The sequence below is a fragment of the Zootoca vivipara genome, chromosome 7, assembly GCF_965207765.1.
Source record: "Zootoca vivipara chromosome 7, rZooViv2.hap1.1, whole genome shotgun sequence".
Lineage (NCBI taxonomy): Eukaryota > Metazoa > Chordata > Lepidosauria > Squamata > Lacertidae > Zootoca > Zootoca vivipara.
In genome coordinates, this window is record NC_142590.1 from 16,395,901 (window position 1) to 16,416,637 (window position 20,737).

At 41.3% G+C, this 20,737-nt stretch overlaps 1 protein-coding gene across 1 annotated transcript; it reads right to left on the bottom strand.

Moving 5' to 3' along the window:
• Positions 1 to 6,625: 6,625 nt before the first annotated feature.
• Positions 6,626 to 12,102, bottom strand: ZNF281 (zinc finger protein 281). Its single transcript, XM_035124084.3, has one exon. It carries the CDS (start codon positions 11,747 to 11,749, stop codon positions 9,002 to 9,004), a length of 2,748 nt encoding a protein of 915 aa, XP_034979975.3. The 5' UTR covers positions 11,750 to 12,102; the 3' UTR covers positions 6,626 to 9,001.
• Positions 12,103 to 20,737: the final 8,635 nt, after the last annotated feature.

Consider the following 20,737-nt stretch of genomic DNA (forward strand, 5'->3'; position numbering starts at 1 on the left):
GGGCCCTGCGGGATCTGATTTCTTTCCACAGGGCCTGTAAGACAGTTTTGTTCCACCTGGCCTTTGGCTTGGAATCAGCCTGATCCCCTCTCCCTCTTTCCTTTTCCTTCTGTGATGGAACCCCTATTTGGGGACTTCCCTGGCTTTTTTCTGGCCCACGAAGGACCAGTCTGGATCGTTGGCCTTGATGAAGATTTGACGTTTTCTTCCCCCAAACAGTTTTGATTCTGGGCTTCCACTGAAATGAGGCTACATTTTAAGTTGTATTTTAATCCTGTTTTTAAGCTGTATTTTAATCAATTGTTTTTATACCTGATGTTAGCTGCCCTGAGCCCGGTCTTGGGCAGGGTATAAATAAAAATTATTGTTATTTGCAATTGCCCAGAATGTGTCGTTATTGTTGGCATCCATCTCTCCTTTGAGTGTTTGGGAATAGTTATCTTCCTTTCCCATTTTGTGTGCTCCATACAGGAAAAGTCTGCAGGGTATAAGCACAGGAACCATGGTACTATCTAGCCTAGCATTTTGTTCCCACAGTGGCTAACCAGATGCCTATGGGAAACCCAGCAGCAAGACATTATTGTCAGCTGGCCATGTGTAGCTACAACTATGCCATGGGTTATGATTCTGGCATACAATATAAAATTATAATAGAATATATGATACAAACCAAACATTAGGTTTGCAGTGACATGCAAACAAAATTGGCAGAGCAATCCAAACTTCCCTTATGCCAGGCTTTGCCTGTATAATGGTGCCGTTCTCAGTTCGCTGGCACACAGCTTCTCTGCCGATCCGCTGATTATGCTGGCAGGCTGAAAAACCACCAGGATAGGGTGGAGCCCACTCTGGTTCTGAAGGATTCTGAGCAACAACAAAAAATTAAATAGGTATATTCATGTCAAAAGCTTAAGTTTTTATACAACCAGTAGTAACTCTATTTTCCCCCACAATGAAAAATATGCTTCTTCACGTGTTATACATGTACAGTTACACAGAGGGGAGGAAACAAGTTTATTGTGGCAATTAGCCATGACAGTGAAATGGAACTTCAATATTCAGAGGCAATGTGGCCCTGATGCTGTAACAGAAAGTAGTAATCAACGCTGAAGACCCACTAAGGTTATTGGACATGACTAACTTAGGCTCATTAATTCCAGTCGGTCTACTCTGAGTAGGAATTTACTGAATACAATCAAAACGAATAAAAAGCATATTGCCTTCATGCCATGATGATGTGCTCCTTAGAACTCATTGGCTGGGTAGTGTTGAATCAGAATTCAGGAATCAAAGACTGGACTAAGCTGTTTTTAAATATGCTAAGTAAACAGCTGTAGTGAATCGCTGTTCCCTGATAACAATAGATGTACAACTAATATATAATAAAAGTGGCCCTTAGACTTATACTGTATTGTTTTCATAAAGTTATGTGTCCCATCTTCCCATCTGTCAAAATAATTTTTAAAAGATGATTAATTCATTTGGTTTTAGTTGTACAGATTTTGGTACTTTTATTTACTTTTTTGCTTCTTTCATTTATATATCTTTTTTCTTTTTGTTAAACTACTAAACCTACATTGCTCAAAAATTGTTCAGACCTTAGGTCAAGGAAATTGCAGCATTACATCCCAATAGAAAATGTGTTTCCCTACTCTAAAATAGCCACTTAAGCAAGAATGTGGAAATGATTTATTTGAAGCTAAATCTTCACCTCAGCTGTGGCATGACTGCACAATCATTCATAGAAAGACCGTTACACTTTAGATTCAAAGAAAAGAATACTAATGACCAAAACAGTTGTGTGTATAAAATTTTAAATTACGTTCAGGGGAGACGAAATTAAAATTACCAAAACCACACATGAAAGTGTTCCTGTCCTATATGATTAGAGTAAAGGAGGATTTTTACATTCTCCAAACTCTCTCTCACACGCCATTCCCCTAAGGTTTTACTTTTATAGAGAAGTATCAAGTATACAAAATCAGATGTATGAAATCAGCCTGAGAACAGGGAATTTTTTATTTCACTCTTAACAGTGGCCATAGTTCAGCTTTAGAAGTAAGCGACTAATCTCTCTTTGCTTATAGTTGGGAATATGGAAACACATTCCAGTCTGCATCAACAGATGCATCTAAGGCAGTTCAATGTTGTGAAAATAAGGTTTAACTACCTGAACGTAGAAACTGGTCTTGCAAGGTGTGCCTGAATCCTTGTATCCCAGTTTGATCATTGAGATCATCTGCAGGAGCCTCTGGCCGGCCCCAGAGTTGGTGAGGCTCGTTTTACAAGAGAAACTGAGCCAGTCCTATGAGACACCCTGCCAAGAGAGATTCAGTAGGCACCTTCCATGCCAACTTTCCGTGCCTGCTGAAAACTTTTCTAATCCGCCAAGCCTGTGCAAGCAATTAAGAGTACATCCCCCCACAACAGTCTACTGTTGCTTGCTTTTAATTCTTTTGCTAGCTTTTCTGTCTGGTTTTACTACACGGTTTTATATTGCAGTAAACCAATTTGATATATTTCTATGATAGAGTGGTACATAATGCTATCTAGACCTGCTCTCTGTGCAGTGCTAGGCAGCTGGGTGCAGCCACCATTTTAATCTCCAACACTGCCCCTGATACAACTCTGAGAACACTGCTGCTGCCCACGGGGATCCACCGATGAAGTGGCTCTCCAGGAAGCACTTTGCCCAAGGCCCCCTGCACTGAAGGAAACGAAACTCAAAACATTACCTAATCTAGCCAATGATACTGATCATTGAATCAATCACTGAATTGTAGAGTTGGAAGGGGTCCCGAGGATCATCTAGTCCAACCCCCCTGCAATGCAGGAATCTCAGCCAAAGCATCCATGACAGATGGCCATCCAACCTCTGCTTTAAAATGTCCATTGCAGGAATATGCAACTGTCTCATATGGGGATCAAACCTGTGACCTTGGCGTTATCAGCACCATGCTCTAATCAACTGAGCTATCCAGTGCCTAGGGAAATCTTTTTGCATGCAGATTAACCCTGCTAGTACCGTAAAAGTTTGCTTTATTGAGGAACAAGCACAACACCCAGCAGATCTACGCTTTTAGTGTGGCTATGCAAATGGTGCCCTTCCAGCCAGCTCCACATGTACATATCTGCATGTGCCTCCCCATCTCTCCCTACAGCTGCATCGGTCACTTTCTCCCATTTACAAGTGTAACATAAAAGAGGAGGCCTTCTGGATCAGGCCAAAAAGCGCTCTGTTCTCGCAGTAGCCATGTGATGCCTGCAAGCAGAACCTGAGCAGAATAGTACCCTCACCTGCAATTCCCAGCAACTGGTATGGAGATGCATCCTGGCTCTCCCCCTTAAGAGGATCAGTTGTTCAAAGGCCATCCCTTGCTTGCATCTCACAGCAATTGACTCACTCACTGCCAAAACCACTGTCGCTGGTCAGCCTGGGAAGAAATTGGTTAGCTTTTGCCTCTCTCTGGTCTCTAAAGAGAGTGAGCCAGTAGGTTAAAAATTAGTTGTCAACCAAGGCCTAAGACACAATCTTGTTCAACACACTCTTCCACTGGAGATTTTTTTACACTATAATGAGAAGAAACTCAGGCTTTCGGCTCACCACATAAAGCTTTAGTTACACCTGCATAATAGTACAAAATATTTGGCCTTTTAACATTCTTATTGAGCTTGCCATGTACCACTAAAAATAATTGATTTGAATAGCAATGAAGATGGAAATAAAAATACATTCTCCAGTGCACAAACATATCCTGAGTCTGTGCAAAAGTCAGATTTGAACTCATCTGCTCAGAAATTGATTGCAATCTCATAAAAACGAGAGGTTCTAACCTTTCAGGGGATGAGTAACGGAGCTAAAATCCCTCTAGGCTAATATCACGTGGAATTGATATTAAAGCCAAATTTTTAATTAAGAATTCTCAGGTGAACCATTTCTATGCTGCAATATATAGAAGGGGAGTTAGGGAAGGAAGACCAAGAAGATGGAAAAGAAGTCAGAAAAGAAACTATCATTCACTTTGAACTATATTACAGACCTCTTGGTTTTAAAAGTTCAAGCTACAACTTTTTTGGTAAACTGCTTAGAGATTTTAGTTACAATTAAGTGGCATACAAGCTCTGTTATATAATAGTAAAACAAAAACCTTTAAAAATATTCACACAAAGGTTTGGTCCATTTCCAACTTACCCTGTATCCTTTTCAGCATTCTGCCTTAATTAGAACAAGTAAATAAATGGATGAAAAAAACTGTGTAACAATGCAAGGGATGATTATGAGGTCATTGTGCGGCTGCATTAAGCAACTAAAATGAATCTGCTGACTGAATACTGTATATGCCTTGTGAACCTGCACAGTGAATAGGGGAACAATTCTTCACTCTCAAAATATAAAAAGCCAGTGTCGTTGGCCGAAGGTGATTAATCACACCAAGGAACTCACTGCCACTAGATGTTGCAATGTCATCTAACACAGAGAGCTTTTAAAGAGGAATGGATAGATACATGGAAGATCCTACCGTTACTTGGCTCAGCCAGAGATGCAATCCAGTTTTCAGGCACTGAATACTCTGGAATCCCAGATAAGATATTGTCACCATGGTCTGCCTGTGAAGCTCACAAAGAAATCTGCTTTTCCGCTGCCAGACAGGTTGCTTCATCAGAATAGACCGCTGCTTGGGCCAGTCATAGCCTTCTTATGAGCTGCTTTCTTAGCATTCAAGAATGAAAATGCTAACAACCATTTTACTGCTTCTCTGATGGCCCTAGGAAGTTATTTCCAATTTGGGTTGCTTACAGACTGCCCTCTTTTAAAACAACCAGATTGCTGATGCTAAAATCCAGTAAAACAACATATGTTAAACTTTTAGCGAATTTTCCTCACTCAGGGCATAACACACTAGATTACTTTCCAGCCTATTCTAATTTATATACTCTTCAGGCAGCGTCCAAATATTTAAAGCAATTCTGCCCTTGATTCTGGTACTTTTTGAGCAAAGCACAAAGCAGGGCAGTGAAGTTATTAGACAGTGGAGTTATTAGTTCCACCTATAACTGCAAAGTTGAGCTGCAGCTAGTCTATCTTCTAAATGGGACAGAATGGGGAAGAAGAGAAATAACTATTGAAAAGGTCTTCTTCAAAAGCTCAGATAAACTTGTTTTCGCTCCTTACAAAAGCCTTGTATTCTTCTAAAAAATTTTGTTCAGCTCTTCATCCTGAAATACAACTGAACAGCTGGAAAGTGGTCATTTATATGAATTTGGAATATACACTGATTGTAATAATGCAATCATTTGCCATTTTTTGCAGCCAGACTTACTATCTTTACTTCAAACATACTGGAGAAAAAACATTTTAAGCCACTCTAGCTTCTGGAAGTTGTCTTTTAAGAAAACATTGCACTCTGATGTAATTTTAGTGACCAAGATCGAGCATGGAATCCCCAGTTCAACTCTTACCTCTGTATGTCACATGATACAAAAGTTTCTTTTGTTGTTTTATTGCTTTAATATTTTATAGGAACCACCTTGAGCGTTTTAATGGAAAGGTGGTTTATATTTTTGAATAAAAAAACATTTTTGAATAAAAAAATTTTAACCCACAGCGCCACCTATTTTTTTATTTTAAAAAATATTTTTGAATAAAAATATAATGCTGACCTAACCTTGAGGATTGCTTTTAAAGAGTACAAGATATTGTATGTGAAGCACTTTAAAAGCATTTATTATTATTATTATTATTATTATTATTATTATTATTATTATTATTAACAGACTAAAGCAAACTGGGTGGCATAGTAAGTACTACTTTAGGCATACCAAAAAAGGCTTGGAATAACTTTTTGCAGTAGACCCCCTTCCCATATCATGGATCACAAACAACTTTTTAAAAAAATTCCCTAGTGTATTTGAGAAACACAAGTCCAATATCTCTTGAGCATGTATAACCAATTGCATCATTCTTGATTTGGGCATTAAACCTGTGCACACCAATTCAATGGAAGCATGCACCAAACAGTTGAAGCTGCAGACATGGAATCTCTTTTTAAGAACTAAGACCTCCAAAAGCTTTATGGTGGGCCTGGGGAAGCAAGTGAAACTGAATCTAGCTCTTCACTTCCCTGCCTATTTCTGGGATGGGATTTTACATTTTAAAAGTAGGTTCTCTGTTGCTGGATCTGAGAAAGGTTGTACGTCCACTTCACCTAGTTGCACATGCTCAAAGATCCAACTTAAGATTTAAATGAAGAACCCCACTTGTGAATGCATGATGTTCATGACACAATCACTACAAATTATTTGATCAGATTTAGACCCCAACTTTCAACAGGTTCCCATAGAGCCCAAACTGATCTAGGTTTCTACCCAACTAAGTCACTGTCTGACCAGAACGGCTTTTGCTCACACAACAGAATTTCCCCTCCCTCTCCTGCCCCTACACCAAATCTGCTGTGGGGTGCCCCCAAACCTCCAGAGCAGATTTGGAGTTGGTGCAGGGAGGAGGAAGGGAAGTTTTGTTGCGTAGACAGAATTTGGATTTAACCTGTCAATTCAAAATAACATCATCAAATAGAAAATTTCCAACCCAGACGTCACAGAATACAAAAAAAATTAAATCTCAAAGTAACGAAAAGAGTGTTTTTATTGTTCACCTAAAGAAGTTTTACAATAAAAATACCTTTAAAAGCAAGCAAGTTATCCTTCTATTGTTCCAGCAATTTAGTTTAAAAACATTTTACGGAATTTTCTTAACAAAGCCAGAGGTGTAACTGGATAGATAATACAACATCTTCTTTCCTTAGATTTTTGTGAATAGCATTTTTAATTGGTCACAGTCTTAAGCAAACAATCCCAGAACATACACACTATCCAGTATACACAATATAAAATAAAATAAAATCATAACCGCTGTGGAACAAAATACTCAAAAACCAAATTAAAAAACCCATAGTAGAACAACACAGTGGTTAAAGTACACTCCATCCCTTGATAAGTTGTGCTCTATGCCTAGATGGCAGGGGAAATTAACAGCACTATTTTGAAGAATGGAAAATACATAATCAAGTACATATCAAGTTTTAATAAGTGGGATTTAATTAATTATGCATTAGTAATAAATGTGGTGGTTCATTTGGTGAAATAGTGTTCAGGTTGATTTGGTGGGTAGGGGAAAGAGAAAATGGGTATGTTTTAACATTTTGTAACAATTTAAGAATTCATAGTTCTTTTAACACCATCTTCGTAACAGAAGTGTTTTACACTTGTACAATGTTAATTACCTTATTATACATGGAAGCCTGCAAAAGGCCAATTACACAATAAGACTGCAAACAACCACTGGTACTTTTCTGCCTTCAGAAAGTACGCAAGACAGAAACATCACCAAAAGTACATTTTTAAAAATCTGCGGAAACATCACCAAAATTACATTAAAAAACTAATTAGGAAAAAAATACATCTGCAAAAAAAAGTGGTTCTGGGCAGTGCAACTGCTTTTTAGCAGTTTTTAAAATAGCCACTAAGTTTTCTATAGGTTTCCGTGGCTCCACAGGCTCTAATCAAGATTCACATATCATAAATAATGTACCACAAAATATACATGAATTTGAGCAACAATTCCTTGGAGATTCTGGTTACACTAAACCATGTACATATTGGTCACATGGTTCATACATTTAGGCCAACCTCATTGTCCTTCTACACATCATTTAGCCACATGTAATCTTAACCCCACCCCCACCCCCCAAAATACTCAAGACTGCATGTGGCCATGGTTGACTAAGCTAGTAGATCCCAATGCACTTTGGAGGACCTCTTTATGTACAACTGAGTATTTTTTTCTTATCGTATCTTCTAAGGAAACCTTTATGGCCTTCTAAAATAGGAGCATTCGCCTTTTAAAAATTGTTCAACTTTTGATGCCACAAGACATCAGAAAACACATAATAAGTTATGCAATCTTCTGGAATGTAAATCTTCTAAAATTCCAGCTGTTGAGCTAAAAGGAACTTGGAAAGGATCACAAACCATGGAGGGTGAGCTTGGCAATGGAAATGGATGAAAAAGGAAGAAGACCCAAGACACTAAACAGGAATATTTAAGTAGGGGGAAGAGAGGGATTGGTAGCCAATTGGGGAATTTTTTAAATTAAAAAAAAACCCTGTATTTAATAAATAATGCATTCCCAAAAAGTATATAAATTAAGACTGCAATTTCAGATTAGGGTTCCAATGACATCAAAATGGCACTTTAAAACTCCTCTTGTGGATTATGCCGCTAAAATCTCTTTATAAAATTACAGCCTTCAGGGGAAAATGGGGTGGACATTATTGTTATTATTAAAGCTATCATTCCAGGCTTATACCAAGGATCTAAGACTATCCCACCAGTCTGGAATGAGTATCATCATCTAGAGGAAGAAATAAAGAAGTATGTTAACAACTATAACAAGTTGTAGGTAGCTAAGTTCTCAGAATTTTTGTATCACCCAGATATGAGACAGCAATTTCTGATGTCTTAAAATCCCTTTGTTAAATGGTGAAGTAGATTTGCCACTTATTTGTAAATTGGAAACTCCAATACACTAACAGTGCACAGAATCCCCTTGCTTCATTACATTTTCCTGAGAGTAAAGCAATTAAAATAAACCTTAATCCTAGGAACAAAGGTTTTTTGTGTGGTTTTTCTTTCGTTTTTTCCCTTTTTTGCATTTTCAACTTTTCGGGCTATTCCCTGACAATCTAAATAGGTAAGTTTGATTGCTAAACACTGTCACATGAACAACAAAAAAATAGTGAAGTATCAAGTCTATTAATCTGATTTAAAAACCATAATACAAACTGATCTAAAATTACTAACAAAAACTAAATATGAAAAGTTGCATTGAAAGGGCGTGTTACATTATTTGTATTAGGATCGTGTAGAAACATTCCAATGGCAGTGTTATCAAAATAAAACTAATACATTAAGACCACCCCCAAGCCTAGTCATTACTGGAACTTTACCTATAACTTTGGCTAGTTGGGGTCTTTACTCTTGTACTACATGGCTCACTTACATCAGACATTATATTTGTATACCCTGAGAAATCTGACACTGAAGTCCTTACTCTATGGTCCACTTCCCCATTAGAGTTAGCAATGAAAGTCATTGGCACCCTGCTGCCCGTCTTAAACTGAGAACCAAATGCTTGTGCAAAGGTCTCTATCTGGTATGTTGCTCGATGCTCTAGGTCCTTCTGGGGATCTATCTGGTTAGCTAGTTCCTGAGAAGGAAGTGGAAAGCTTGATGAAGATTCTAGATTTTTTTGTTCCTTCTGGCTATTCAATTTTTGAGGTGTGGACTGATAGCCTGATGAAGTGTCTATGTTCTTCTGGGAGTCTATCAGATCATCTAGTTCTTGTGAAGGAGTCAACTGTTGATGTGTTGCTTCCAAAGCAGATAAATAAAAACCTGGCTGAGATCCAAGCAACATTCCAAAAGGAGGCTTTGACAATGCAGATGGCAACACTGAGGTAACAGATTGGCTGAAACCACACTCAAGTGGAGATGTAGTGTATATTTGTTTGTCTGGAAACAAAGTATGGTTATGAAGGCTTGAAGACAAACTTACAAATTGGAAACTGGGTCCAAAAGCAAAACCAGTGCTATTAGTTGTTCTTTCAAAAGCATGTTGGAGGTATTTTGAGTATTCTTGCAACATGTTTGCTTTGTCATTTGAAGCTGTTTGGGAGCTGGGGCTCAAGTTCTCCTCTTGAACCATCTCTGTATGTTCTCCTGAGGCATGCAAGTCCACACGCTGTTCAGTAATGCTGAAGGGATCTTCCTTCTGGCCTTCTGATTTGTGAGAGTAGTGCTCTAAAAGACTTTGCAAGACTTCATCAGGAATGCCAGACTTATCGTGGCAAGATTTGATGTCAGCGCCAGCATTTAGAGATGATGAGTCAATAAGAGATAACGGGGTTTCACTGTCCATAACACTCACACCTGCAGACTGTATTACAGACGGTTGGGAGGCCATATGCCCAACATTTATAGAAAAGGCACTGTTACTGCTGGCATTTTGCAAGTATCTTCTTTTCTTTGAAAATTGCATGGCATCGTCATAATTGCTACTTATTTGACCTGGTTTACTATTTGCAGCTTGAAGGATAGCATCCACACTGGTATTTGCGACTATGCCAAGAGAGCCACTTGGTTTTCCAGACAATTGTTTTTGACCAAGAAGGTCTGGTAATGGTGACACAAAGTTAAGAAAACTCTTGTCTGTACCCTTCCTGTTTCCTTTTTTAAAGACTAATTTTGGCACCTTTTTCTGCAGTTCTTCTATCCCAGTGCCAATTAAGCCACCACTGGAAGACACTATAGGAATCTCCACCGCATAATTCTGCAAGGTCATATTAGATGCAATCTGGGAGTCAGATACTTTATGAGTAGGCTTATGCTCTTTGTTTTCAGTGGGTACACATTTTGCTTTGCTTTTTCTCCTTGACGAACCTGTATTTCCCTGAGACAACATAGACAAGTTGCCCATGCTATGGTTTGATGGCCCAGGATCCATTCCAGCACCTGCTTTCCCTATGGCTTCTCCACATGTACGTCTGTGCTTCAACAGTCTATCAGTCCTTGAAAAATACTGCTGGCAGGTTTCACATTTGTATGGCTTTTCTCCGCTGTGCGTCCTCTTGTGCCTCTCCATGTGATACTTCTGGATGAACTTCATACTACACTGGTCACACCCAAACGGCTTCTCCCTGCTGTGGATCTTTTCGTGCCTCTGCAGCAAATACTTCTGAATGAAACCCATGTTGCACTGGCTACACTGGAAAGGCCTCTCGCCGGTATGGATAAGCACATGCCTGCGCAGGTGGTAGGAGCTCCTGAAAGCGGCGCTGCAGTGCTCACAGACATGAGGTTTCTGGCTAGGGGAAAGCATGGCAGCTTCTCCATCTCCCGCTGCAAGGGGCTTGGACGAAACGCTCGGCTTCCTCTTGGCTTTGATTCCCTGAGATTCCGACTTTGGCTTCTTCATCTTCCTGGCCTGGGCGTCAAGCTTGGGCTCATCCGAGCCCCCAACACCCACCTCGCCGCCTCCTCGGATGCCCAGCAGCAAGTCTCCTCTGTGGGGGTGATGGTGCAGGTGGTGGAAGAGGCTGAGGTCTTGGATCACGCTCTGGCCGGCCCCATCCACTCCACTTCCTCCGCCTACAAGGTTGGGGTGCCTCTCCTCCCCAGCTATCCCAAAGAGGCCCCCATAGTGGTGGTGGTGGTGATGATGCTGTTGTTGCTGCTGCTCCTCTTCCTCCTGGTCGCTGGGCTTCTCCTGCTTGATATTCATGAGCGAGTGGAAGAAGCCCCAGGAGCCCCGCTGGGACGACGACGAGGCGGCCGTAAGAGGGAAGCCCCCCGCCGGCTCTTTCTTGAAAGTCATGCCCTGAGGGTGAGGAGGAGGCGGTGGGGCGTGGGGCTCGGCAGCAGTTGTGGTGGTCGCGGTGGAAGAGGAGGAGGAAGAAGACGACGACGACGAGGCGGCGGACGAGGACGATGAGTTGGCGGACGAGGCGGAGGCCAAAGCCAGCCCGCAATGCTGCGGGGGCGCGGCTGGCCGGGTGAAGCTGGTGACGGGCGGCAGGCGGTGGTTGAACATGACCATGCTGGGGGGGAAGGTGGGCTCCATCGCCGCCCTCTTGGAGGAGGAGGAGGAAGAGCCGCCGCCACCGCCTCCCAGGAAGCCGCTGCCGAGCTTCATGTCCCCCTCGGGGCCGGGGGAAAGGAGCAGCGGAGCCGGGCCGGAGGAGGAGGAAAAGAGGGCGAAGGCGACGAAGGGGGGGCGCGGCCCTCTGGGGCGGCTATTGCCGCAAGACCCCGCTCGCTCTGCAGTCACTCACCCGGCTGCCCGGCCCGGCCCTCTCTCTCCCTCGCCGCTCCTCAGCGCCCGCTCGCCTGGAGCATCCTTCTTCTTCTCCGCTGCCGCCGCTCGGCCCCACCCGGCCCAGCCTCGCCGCCGCCGCCGCTGCTTTCTTCGCCGCCTCCAGTTAAAAATATCGCCGTCTCCGCTCCACAATGGAATTAGCAGAGCCGCCCCCCCCCCTCGCTGGAAAGGCCCCGCACTGCCCATGCGCCACGCGGGGCATGCCGGGAAAGATTGCCCAGTAAGGGTAGCAGACGCGGCGGCGCCGGCGGTGGGGAAGGCGGGAAGGGCGCAGGCGCGGGTGGGACCCCCTTGCGCGTGTCTCTGCCTTGCGCTCCTTCCCCCCCCCCCCGCGCCTCTTCCCTCGCGCGCATTACCTCACTGTCGCCTCAGTCGGGCCGCGTTTCCCGCCGGGCACCTACTCAGAAGAGGCACGGGGACCAGCCAGTGCCCCCCGTCCCCCACCAGAATAAATAACAGTTGTTTCTCTGTAGGTCGCAGTGGGGGTGTCCATGGGCACGGGGCTGCGTAGGTCACATATGCACAGTTTCAGTATCGTGTGTACGCGGGCACACGCGAGTTGACGCGTCTAGATAATACTGTACAGATTTGGGCAATGGGTCCACATTCGGGGGTGGGGGAGAAACCTATTGGGTTCTGATCCCTGCCATGGTAAAAGTTAAGCCCCGCTGTGGGACCTAAGTACGCCCCCAATAAAAGTGTGCGCCTGGTGCGATTTCAGCCCAGGGAGCTATAAAGAATGAATGGTGGGGCGGGCGAACCAAATAGGGAGAGGCGAACCTTTCGTCGCCGGCGGCTGTTTAGTAAGCCAGATAGCGTCTTGAATGTTGAAAAGGCTGCCCGCGGGTTCAAGGGGATACCGGGAAAAGCTTCCTGGCCGCAAGGCCAGAATGGAGCAATAGATCAGATAGCCAGTGGAAGTTGTGAAATCTCCTGCGTTCCGCTGCACCTGGTAGAAACCAAGGCGTTCACTTAGTTCCCTGCGACATGGGTTCTCCAAATCCAGTCTACAAACAGGCTTCTTTAAATAAAACACATGAGATGTGAAAATCCATAATCAACAAACGAATTTCCCCCATTTTTTTCTTTGGTGACAAATGCATATACTGTAGCGTGTTGTGTCCAGTTTGGAAATTAAAACCCTTTAGCAAGATATGCCAGGTTCCCCCACCCCCAATGCATATGGCACAGTTGCATAATGAAAATAGGGTTTAAAAGGTGGGGGGATCTATAGGCTCCATTTCCAGCTGTTCTGCGGTTTTAAAACAGCAATGCTGAAATCCTATGCTCACTAGCTTCTGAGTTGTCATGCATAGGGTTGCACTGTAAATTATTCTGGCTCAATCCTCAAATAGGGTTCACTGTCGATACAGTTTCACGGCGCCATTTCTTCCTATACAATAGATGGGAGTGGAGGTACCGGTAAGTTGTACAAGTAATACAGTATGCTTATTCTTCTTCACTTTCAAATTAAACATCTGTAAAATTAGGGGAAATGGCAACAAAGTGACAACACAGATTTGAGGTAGGTATCAACAATCTTTATTAAAGGATACCAACTCCCAATGTTCACCAGGAAATTGTTAAAAACAATTTTGACACAATTATTTGATAGACCGAGAAGTATCTGTCTTCAGAATTATGAAAGTGCTAGAACTCTAAAGCGTTAAACACTCATCATACCACCAAATAGCTGTGTCGAAATTATTCCTAATTAATTTATGGGAGGGGGTACTTTTCATTATGAATTTTTAATACTCGGTCTTTGTTGTTACTCTTAAGATGAGATAGATAGATAGATAGATAGATAGATAGATAGATAGATAGATAGATAGATAGATAGATAGATGTTTTAATCATCTGCACAGCCAAGCAAAACTCACGTGATTGCATCATAGCTGTCAACCCTCCCTTTTTTGCGGGAAACTCCTTTATTCCAAGCCACAGCTGTCAACCTTCCCTTTTTTGCTGGAAACTCCCTTATTCCAGCGCCGTTTCCCGCTGCTATCCTGGATTGTTAGATATACCGTAGACTGTCCCCGGGACAGGTGAGGCTGCTGATCCTCTGATCCCTTATTTTCAAATCCGAAAGTTGACAGCTATGGATTGCATTTTTCAGATCTTGACATTTTATAGACAAAGGTGTATGAAAGAATGTGGGGCATATGAAAGACTGTGTCAGATATGATATCGGGGAAAAAATTGGATGTACTGCATATTCATTATGCTCAGGTGACATATAAAGATTTATATTACTCTTTCTGCACCATAGCCACAGAGTCAACATTTTCTGGTGTGATGCTCTGTATTTGTGGTCATTTTAATAGGTTTCTAGCCCTTATGGAGATATGGGGTGAGGAGACATGGACACAGAATCCTGCCTTTCAGTATTCTGGCAATTGAGTACAAAGCACAGCATTACTCAAGCAATGAGACTTACTCTTCCTCTCTAGGTGAGACCCAATATCTGCTCCAGAGAGACAGCCATCTGAAGCAGATCTTTAGCGTGCACATGGGGCTGCAGAAGAGAGGAGGGGAGGAGAAAGTTCTGTTGCACAAGCAGAAGTCTATTGTTGGAACCTTAGTCCCCCTCCCAACATTTCTGACTATGGTTCTGGCACAGATATCTATATTTAATCACATTACTTATAATCAGGAAGGCTTGCCCCAAGGGAAAGAGAGAAGTAGTAGAAACATTTTGGTGAGATGACACCATCTAGCAAATGGTGGTCCCCGCCTCCCAAACTTCTGCAGAACCATTTTGTCCTTAACACAGGGTAGAAGCAGCAGAAACACAAAAATGTTTATTTCCTCCATCTGTATTGTTTATTGCATAATTGTTGTTGATACTTATTGTTCTTATAATTTAATGTAAGCCACTTTTGTGAGGTCTGCCTGAAACATAGTATAAATTCAATAAAGGTATTTATTCCTTTATTCTTCTGCACCGGCTTCTGTCATTAACCAGCAATGATATAAAAATCTAATGCAGAGATTCTAGTTCAAGTTGATAACACTGCTGGCTGCTAAGTATGGTACATATATTAAAACTTTTTGCAGTTCAGTGCAATGGGACGTCCCCCTGTGCCTTGAAGAAGGTTGGTGTGGCCATTCCTGAAAAAGGGAGTCTGGGTTGCTGGAGGTTCAACTGCAGAAGCTCTTGGTTGAAACCGATTATCTTGACCCATTTCAGTCTGGGTTCCACCCATTTTAGGACCTAATCAGCTCTGGTCGCCCTGATAGATTTTATTCAGATGGATGGGGGAACGCAACACCCACTGATTTTCCTGGTGAATGTCCTCCTGACTGCCTCTGAGTTGGTGATTAGGGGCAATGGTTTTGCTCCTACTCCTGGCATCAGCTCATGAGAATAGTACTGAAGGACTGTGCCTCCTGACAATTGAACTACAGGGTAGCAGAGCATGATTTTATTCCAAATGCTGCTTAATATGAAGCTGCCAAGGTAGCACCAGCATGCTGATGATAACCAGCTATATTTCTCTGTAATGCTGTATCCAGATTAGGAGAGGTTTTGTGTGCCTGGATATAGACAAGGGCTGGATGATAGCTAATACATTGCTTCTGAGTCCTGACAAGACCTTATGGATGAGCAGATCCCAGGTGTGGAACTGGGTTGTGAAAACATGCACTTTCTCTGAAGGAGGAGGTGTGTAGTTTGGTGGATGCTTCTAAATACACTGCTGCCACTACAGGTGCAGGTGAACTTTACCAACATTGGTTGGTGTGTCAACTGTTCCAGTTCCTGAACAGAGATATTCTTGCTGTGAATGTCCATACTATTGATAACCTCTCAATTAGACTACCATAATGTGCAGTTTGTGGGGTGTTCTTGTGCCCAGTTCAAAAGCTGTGCAAAGTGCAGCTGCTGTTATAGTTAGCAGGACACCCAGATTGACATATATTGTTGTTGTTGTTGTTGTAGTCGTTTAGTCGTGTCCGACTCTTCGTGACCCCATGGACCATAGCACGCCAGGCACTCCTGTCTTCCACTGCCTCCCGCAGTTTGGTCAAACTCATGTTCGTAGCTTCGAGAACACTGTCCAACCATCTCGTCCTCTGTCGTCCCCTTCTCCTAGTGCCCTCCATCTTTCCCAACATCAAGGTCTTTTCCAAGGATTCTTCTCTTCTCATGAGGTGGCCAAAGTATTGGAGCCTCAGCTTCAGGATCTGTCCTTCCAGTGAGCACTCAGGGCTGATTTCCTTCAGAATGGATAGGTTTGATCTTCTTGCAGTCCATGGGACTCTCAAGAGTCTCCTCCAGCACCATAATTCAAAAGCATCAATTCTTCGGCGATCAGCTTTCTTTATGGTCCAGCTCTCACTTCCATACATCACTACTGGGAAAACCATAGCTTTAACTATACGGACCTTTGTAGGCAAGGTGATGTCTCTTCTTTTTAAGATGCTGTCTAGGTTTGTCATTGCTTTTCTCCCAAGAAGCAGGCGTCTTTTAATTTCGTGACTGCTGTCACCATCTGCAGTGATCAAGGAGCCCAAGAAAGTAAAATCTCTCACTGCCTCCATTTCTTCCCCTTCTATTTGCCAGGAGGTGATGGGACCAGTGGCCATGATCTTGGTTTTTTTGATGTTGAGCTTCAGACCATATTTTGCGCTCTCCTCTTTCACCCTCATTAAAAGGTTCTTTAATTCCTCCTCACTTTCTGCCATCAAGGTTGTGTCATCTGCATATCTGAGGTTCATCACTGCCTTGTCGTGGCAAAGGGGCTTAAATAACTTAGAGAAGTTATGTTTTGACCAAACGTGATCCACCTGGAGAAGGAACTGGCAAGCCACTCCAGTATCCCTGCCAAGAAAACTCTATGGACATATATTGATGTTGAAAGATCTGCACTGGCAGCCCAGTGCAAGGTTTTGTGATTGACATCTAAAGCCCTAAACAGCTTGTGACCAGGATCCCCTGGTACAGACCAAGACAATATTTGAGATCTTCCAAGGAGACCATGATGGTTGTTCCATGAAAACACAGATGCAGGCCTTCTCAGTAATAGTATCCACTCTCTGCCATGCCCCCCTTCATGAAATTCGTAAGAATACATTAATGACCTTTAAAAACCTCTTGAGTACATATTAGTTTACCCCAAACTTTCCTGGTCTCCAACTCTTTAGTTTTGGGTTACTTTTATTTTTATATACTGCTTAGTTTTATTTGTGATATTATACAGTTGCATTTTGTTTCTATCTCTATTTAGGAAATTTTATTGAATGTTATATTTTTACTGTTTTAATGTAAACAGCTTACAGATTTTGGTTATGCTGAGCAATGGTTGCAATTAAGCTTCTATGCATATTTCAGTTGGAAGTAAGTCCTGTTGAATTCAGTGGAACTTACATTTGGCTGAAAGTCCCCCCCCCCCCAACAAGCTACCAGCTTTAGTGAAATAAAAGTACAAATAATTTAAATTTTTGATCCTAAAGGTATCTAGAAGTGAAAATGTACAATCTTGAATCTATGCAATCTCTGATGCATTTCAAAAGTAACTTCTCCAGCTGATTAGCAATGAAAGGTTTAACTCTGCTCTTTTATCTGCAAACAGAGATGATCAAATTAACTTGCAGAAGGCTGTCTGCCATACTCACAAAACAATGGAGTGACGAAAAAAATCCCCAAGTCGATAGCATATATAAAAGGTTACAAGTAATGTATCCTGCTGGATTTGCATGCTGATCAATGCTATTACTTTAGACTTTATGAAAATATAAATGACACCCCCACCCCCTTTTAAACAATATAAGAAACTCCATCTTTTACTGCATATAAACTGCAACCTGATTTTGGGAAGTTTTAACACTGTCGAGTGTAGCCAAGTGTTAAAGAGAGAGACTAGGAATTCAAAAACTTAAAAGCAGCAGTAAAATATTAGTCAATGTCTGTGAGAAATGAGTCTGTCCCTTTATTCAGGGTGTATGTGTTTAATGGTAAGCTGGGATGCATATAAGCTAGTCCAAGCATGAAGGGCAGTAGGACACTCATATGGAAAGCCAACTTTGTCCCTCAGTTATCAAGATAAGAAACCTGTCATTTCTCTCATTCACTCTGTCAGCCTTGAGATACTCTAAGCAGACTTACCTCTGTGTTGTACACCCCATATATCAGGAAGATGAAGAGACCCTGTAAAATAAAATGGAGGGAAAAAGCTGTTAACTCTAATCATTTCAGCAGTAGAAATACCTGAAATAAACTTTCCTGGGAACAGACAAAAGAAGACACACTTCATCAAGGTCAATTTATTTTTCTATTTTTCAACATTATAAGCTGTACCTTGAGCATTTATTTGATAACGTGGGAGTGCATTGCCTACCATACCTGTGCTGCTAAACTATTTGGCATAAAAGACATCCAAGACCTAGAATGACAATTAGAATACTACAAGTGATATCAAATTCATTATTAATGCATACATTATAAAATATCAGAAATGCTGAACTGGGGTTGTTTTAAAAACAACAACATACCTTTGAATTTTTAAATAGTTTGCAAATACATCATTGTAGCACTTCATTGCTGCATTTCAAAATACTGTAGATATAGGAGCAAGTGTATGTATACACACACACACACACACACACACACACACACACACACACATTTTAAACTGTACTTGGAAAACTTACATTTTTGGTGATGCAAATTTCAAATATTCTAAAGCCAAAACTAGGAACTGATGTAGCCAGTTTTTCTATACAGGAATTCTCTCTGATCACACATTAAAGGCTTAACAGAATTTCTGGATTGACACATTTCATAGATGCAAAATATTTTACAAAATCGTTGACTTTCCATCAAGAAAAACTGGCTTCCCTAGAATAAACTGATAACAGGGAATTTCAAAATAAAAAGGAGCATTGGTTGACTTTATTTTGAGTCTTTGCCAAATAACTGTCCAATGCTCTTTCAGAATAAAGTCTTCAAGAAGTATGAAACAGTGCTAAATTTAGCTAACCATAGGCATAGTATAATAACAGTTTTTAAAAATACGCAATCAGGTTATTCATCATTTCTCTTTAGGAATAATTTATGTATTTCAACCATGTGTCTTGGGAATTATTTTAACATTACTGGTTTTCATATACAGACTTTGAAATAAATACATGAAAAGATACTTATGTAATGCATTCAAACCCCTGTTACAGATTAAGCAGCTCTCTTCCATTATATGACACTTTTATTTTCTTTGGTATGTATATCTGTGCCATCTGTAACACAACACTGCACACATTTTCTTTTCCTAAATATGAAAAAGAGACAGCCAGTAAAACACATTAAAAATCTCCAGGAAGCAATTTGAAATTATTGCACTTTTTTCTTTTTTGCAGTTGTCAGAATTCTGCAATTACTGTACTTCAAAATCAAGAGGAAATAATCCAAAGAATATTCTACAAAAGTGCATCTACTCTCAGGAAACACTGCAAAAGTTTAGACCTTTGCAGAAAAGTGTACCTATTCAAATATAACACTGTTATTTTGCACCTGCAGGCATAATTATAGCTGCATATTTAGCAAAAGCATATTCTGACAAAAGAACAGAATGATTATTTCTCATATACATTGTATTGTCACATCATCCATTTCTTCTTGTTGCTTCCTTCAGGCTCTGATTCTGCAAAAGCCAGCAAATTGCACAAAAGATAATATAAATAATGCTGTGTGCGTTGATTTCAAGAATCTCAAAGTGTTTAGCAGCCAGGTGTTGAAAGACTTACAGTGCAGTCCTTTACATGTTTACTAAGTTCCACTTAATTCACTGGGGCTTCCTCCTAAGTAAAGGTATGTAAAATTGCAACATTAAGCATCACTGCTGAATTAGTCTGTACTTCCCATTCATTTTCGTGTATGTTCCTTGTATAAGGGAAATTTCCAGTGAATTGTGTTGTCAGTGACAAAATTACTTTTGCTTAGCACTCCTAAACACATTTTCTAGGTAGTAAGCCTTGCCTTATGGAAACAGTGTGATGTATGTGTCAACATATATAGGACTAAACTCTTCAACACTGAAGTTACAGCTAATTAAAAACACACACACACACACACACACACACACACACACACACACACACACAAACCCCTTCATTCAGCCTTATGACTTGAGCTTTTAATAGAAAGAATTATTCTATACTGAAGTTTTGCTTTAAGCATAGTTTGTATATTTCTGGTTAGACAGTAAGTCCGCAATATTTTAGATATTGAATAGATCATTTGCTGTGGCTTAATAAGGCTGTGTAGGCTTAATTCTGCTGCAACCAATGCAGGAGCAGGGTTGCAGTCATGGTATGATCATGTTCAATGAAAGTGATAATTCAGGCTGCAATCCTATGCATATTTAGGACTGGATATATCAAGTTCCATTGAACGTAATGGGGTTGGCTTTCAGGTAAACATTAACTGAATCAAACCATTAATTTCATAAAAGTAAATCAAAGCTAGTTTAAGGGCAAGACATACTGGCTACTTCAGATGCTGTATTAGAGACTCCTGTGCCTTTCAAAACTGCCCAGAAGGGCAAATGCTATCAAATGCAATTTCTCACAATACTGCAGCCATTCAAAAAACTGAGCCACGGTTAATTAAAAGGCATATAGGAAGTTGTCATATACTGAGCCAGACCACTAGCCTATTGAAGCATCTGAATTGAGCCCTTCATTTGGGAATTTGCTTTTTAAAACCTGGAGATCCCATAATACAAGAACGAGGAACCTGCCAACCTCCAGGTGTTGTTGGAGGTTGACTATGCTTGCTGGAGTTGGAGTCCAACATCCAGAGGGCCA